Below are 4,743 nucleotides of genomic sequence, written 5' to 3' on the forward strand. Positions count from 1 at the left end.
CTCATCAAGGAAACATGACCTTACCAGAACTTTCCAATCTAGTAAACAAGTAGCAATAGGCTTCATTGAGATGTGTAGGCAACCACTCAGGTATTCTAGGTAGGACAAAGGCTCAATTACAAAATTAAACGAGGCCACAAAGGCCCAAATAAAAAAAAAAAAAAACTAAAATTGCATAAAAACTTAGATGCTCGCTACCAGAACTGCATAATTGTACTAGCTTCAAGACAAGCACAGAAATAATGGCAAGGGATTATATTAAACCATGTTATAAGAAAAGATTCTTCACCATTAAGCACATTGAACGATAATAGAACAGTCCCATTTCCCATCACATTTCATCAATGAAATGAAACTCAACGACCAATTTATTTCCAAACCTGTTGAGAGTTTTATATCAAACTTCTTACATAGATGTGCAAAAGAACAGTTCTGCATGCAAATCAACAATAAAAAGGTGAAACTGTACTTAACATATAATTGAGACTCCAAATAACCTAGACTAAACACTATAGTTATGATCAGCAGGCATAAGATAAACAAAAATACAGAACAAAAGATGATGCTAGTCAATCAGCACATAATTACTACTTGCATAAGAGATTCCTCACGAATTAGGCTTTCTCATGTTCATTTTATTGCATAGAATCCCTAGCAATAAATACCCAAAACACAGAAACATCATTTAACCATTTACATCCATTTTCTAACCTACATTTCTGTGCCCTCAACAGAGGGCAAACTCTCTTTGCTCTCCTCTTTCTTCTTACAGCTCTCAATCCCACCACCAAGGTCCCCTGCCTTCCTCTCTAACCCTGACACGCGGTCCCCAAATCCTTCAAACTTCTCGAGCCAGTCCCTCTGAAACTGCGAAATTAAACCAAGTGCCACCTGCTTCATTTCAAATTCTCTCTCTAGCCTTTGCCTCTCAACCTCCTTGGTGGAAATTACCAAACCGCCCCCTTGTGGCACATCTCCATACACTGGCTTTTCCCTCTCCTCCCCTTTTGGATGTTTCTTCCTATACTCAGAAAAGGAATGCCGGGTCTGTTTCAGTGCCCGCTTATAACCCGATACAAGCTGGGCCATAATATTCATCTCTTGTTCGTACCGGGACAGTTGGGCATTGTATTTCTGCTGGGCCTCAAACCTGGACCTCTCCAGCTGGTGCATCACCTGATCCTTCTCTTGAATCACAGTGGTGAGGTACTGCACTTGCATTTGTGCATTGACGACATCTTGGTTTCTCTCATTGTAGAGTGCTCGGGCCCTAGCCATGCATGCATCGAAAGGAGATGGTTGCTCGTAGGTCCAGTTGTCTGTTTCACTTCGCATGCGCTTGGTAGCTTGGATGTCATCCCTGCCTTCCTCCTCTTCCTCATCATCTTCCTCTTCTTCCCTGTCCTCATCTACCTCTGTGAGCGGCCTCTTACTGCTGTTCGCAAAGAAGAATGAACCGGTATTATTTGCCTCTCCATTCATAGACAAAAAATCACCCGAGTTCAGTTCATGGTTATTGAGATCTGACCCTGTACTATACAGGTTCACACTGTTGACATTCTCCATTGCTTGTAGGAGATCAGTGGACGAATCCATCCTCTGAAAAGAGTGCATGTACTGGTCTCCTTCCTCGTCAACCTCTGTTATACCATCCATACCGGGTTTGCTCAAACTTTCAAACCCGAACCTGCTAGACCCACAAGGCCGAAGAGAGTGCTCAAAACCTGCCTCGCCTTTATCTTGTGTGACCCCCCAGTTAAGTGGGCCACCTTCGAAGCCGCTGTTTTCTTCACCTGATAATCCTAAGCTCAAGCCGGGTCCGAGTTCGGGTCCAGGCTCGACCATTTCATCAGCACCCGCATCTGCCAACTCCTCCAGGGATGTGGTTTTCTCTACACCATCTTCAACCTCATCCTTGTCCTCTTCCTCTTCCTCTTCCTCTTCCTCATCTTCAGCCTCTTCCATTATTACATCGGCAGATGCTTCTATTTCTGGTACCAGTTCAGGTACATCCTGGGCTTCCACTGGTAACTGTTCAAGCAATTGGGGTTTCTGGTACTTGATCAGTTGCTGGAGGTATGGTCCATAGTAACATGTACCAGTTTGGGGCACCTCCTTTAGCTCTTTTACCACAAAACCCCAAATTAACCCAGCCCAATCAACCTTACCAGCCTGACCCTCTTTCACTAGCTGAGTGGCCTCAGCCACTTCCGGCGGAAGAATGCATGCATCTTCATCTTCTTGCAGGTGAAAAAGCATGTAACTTGAAATGAACTCTGACAAGATGGACCCCGCCTCGTCTGACCTAAAAAGATCATGGTCTGGTTCCTCAATTGTCTTCTTAACAATAACAGGTAATGAAAGAGCTCGCACTAAAGCAGCTTTAGTAACAGAGATATTCTCCCCGTTTATCCAACTCTTTTTATTTGGATGATCATAAAAAGCGATTAAAGATGCGATTAGATCAGGACGAAGATCTTGGTCGAGGTTAAGGTGCGCAAAATCCCACAGGCCCAGAGCACGAAACAGCGGTTCGTGCTTGGAGAAGTCAGAGAGAGAGGATAAAGGCGAGAAAGGCACCAATTTTAGGTTTTCTTTGAGAATGGAAAGCTTCTCTTCTCCCATGGCTTTGTACTTCTTTGAAAGGGCTTTGCATTTCTTTCGATTATTACCCGGTTTACGGGTCGGCTGAGCTGACCCAGATGGTTTCTCAGGCACGGCCAAGTCTATCGTCGCCGGATCGGACTCGGGTTCGGGTTCGGGTTGCGGGTTTGGTTCCTCGGATGCGGATTCGGGTTGCGGGACGACATCTGGTTCCTCAGGTGCGGATTTGGGTAGAGGGGATTGTGGATCTGGGGATTGAGACATTGTCGGATTAGATTGCGACCCAGAGATTCGGCTAGATTTGAGAGAGGAGCAGTTGGTTGTGCTTCTTCTTCCTCTTTATATTCAACTTGGGCGAGAGAATGGAAAGACTACGGAAGAGAAATGTTTTCTTTTTCCCTAGGGTTCGGGTGAATCCGTATCCTCTGTAGTATTGTAGAGGATCACCCTCACTTTACGGTTTGAGATTAAATCTCAACCGATTTGAGATTCGGGTCGCAATAGGGGTCGTTATTTTTGCGCTTTGAGATTTGTGCCAAGTTAAAAGAACGGTCCGGATCCATCAATTAGGAAATCATTCTAAAAGATTCCCTTGTGCGGTACCCTACTGGATACGAATTCGGGTTAGGGTTCGGCATGAAGATGGAAAGATATATCACTGCTTTGGTAGGTTGCTCCATCTTTTGCTCTTCTCTGTTGTGAATTTCGGATGGTATTGGACTATTGGTATTGGAATATTTAGGTAAAACTAGGGTTATTATTTGGAAAGTATTTCCTTTCTTGAGAGATAGTTTGCCATTTTTATTATTTTGTTCTAAAATAAGGCTTCTATATTTTATACCTTCGTCGTTGTGTCTCTATTTTTGAATTTTATAATAACAAAAAAATTACAATTTATATGTTAAAATAAAATTATTGTATGTAAACGGGTGTAAAAAAACTCACTCATTTGAATGTAAACGCACAACTAAAAACTGATCTACTTCATCAATTTGAACGGTTTGGATTTACCGTTTAAAGTTGACTCGATAGATTTTGAAGTTGGTGTTATATTGACTTAAATGACAGTAATGTTATACTAGCCATACTCTATAATAATAGTATATCAATAAAGTTACATCTTAGTGTTTACAACATGTATTACGTATCAGAGCATTAAGTTGAGACATAATATTATACAACGAGTGTCTTTTAAAGCATTCAATTATAAAAAACTAAAAACAAACAAGAATGTGCATCATATAGACACTAATTTGATTATCCTTACTTGATTGCATATTAAACAATTTGTTTGATTGTGATCAGATATATTGGTATGAACAACTTTATGATCAAATTGATTTACAAGATTTGTGTTAGAGTAGAACTAGGGTGTTCTTAAGTTCACCAAGTCCTTCGTGAACGTAAGTCTAAAATCTGTTAAATTGGTTTCAATGACGAATCCAAACCGTTGAAATCTGTTTACCTTATGAGTGATACGTCTACATGTGAAAATTTTAAACATTCAAATTAATTTAGTTTAAAGTCAAGCAATCAAAATTAAAAAGTTAATAAATTAATTTTAATGCATTCATTTTTTGAACGTATTTTGGCCACTTGACTCTATATAAAATTAATTTAAAAATTATTATTTTTTACATGTAGACACATCACTTGTATAGTAGATGAGTTTCAACTGTTCAAATTTGTCGTTTAAAATCGATTCAATGAATTTTAGACTTTAATTCACCAACTTTAGTTCGCCAACTCTAGTTCTACTCTTTGCGTTATGCTCTACTGGAACTTTTAACTTGAGCAATATATTTCTTTTAGGGTTAGTACCGTTCACTTTTTTAACACAATAAAAACTCTCTCATCCTCCAAAAGAAAACACCGGCAAAGTCAATATGCGTGGAATCCGTATCACTCAGGTAACTGAGGTGCAAGTGGTAAATCTGAACCGTTCATTTAACTTGGCACAAATCTCAGAGTAGAACCTATAATCTCAACAGCCACTTGATTGGTTTGGCATGAATAAAATTAATCTGAACCGTCCATTTTTTCAATTGCACCTCAGGTACCGGGGGGACACGGAATCATATGTTTGCACGCCCTTGTTGCAAAAACGCTAGCATAGCTGGTGATTTTCCTCTCCCATGA

The 4,743-nt window shown here is 40.5% G+C and overlaps 1 protein-coding gene across 1 annotated transcript; it reads right to left on the reverse strand.

Moving 5' to 3' along the window:
* Positions 1-367: 367 nt before the first annotated feature.
* Positions 368-3,010, reverse strand: LOC144571473 (uncharacterized). Its single transcript, XM_078320763.1, has one exon. It carries the CDS (start codon positions 2,866-2,868, stop codon positions 712-714), a length of 2,157 nt encoding a protein of 718 aa, XP_078176889.1. The 5' UTR covers positions 2,869-3,010; the 3' UTR covers positions 368-711.
* Positions 3,011-4,743: the final 1,733 nt, after the last annotated feature.

This window comes from Carex rostrata, chromosome 19 (genome assembly GCF_964058835.1).
Source record: "Carex rostrata chromosome 19, lpCarRost1.2, whole genome shotgun sequence".
NCBI lineage: Eukaryota > Viridiplantae > Streptophyta > Magnoliopsida > Poales > Cyperaceae > Carex > Carex rostrata.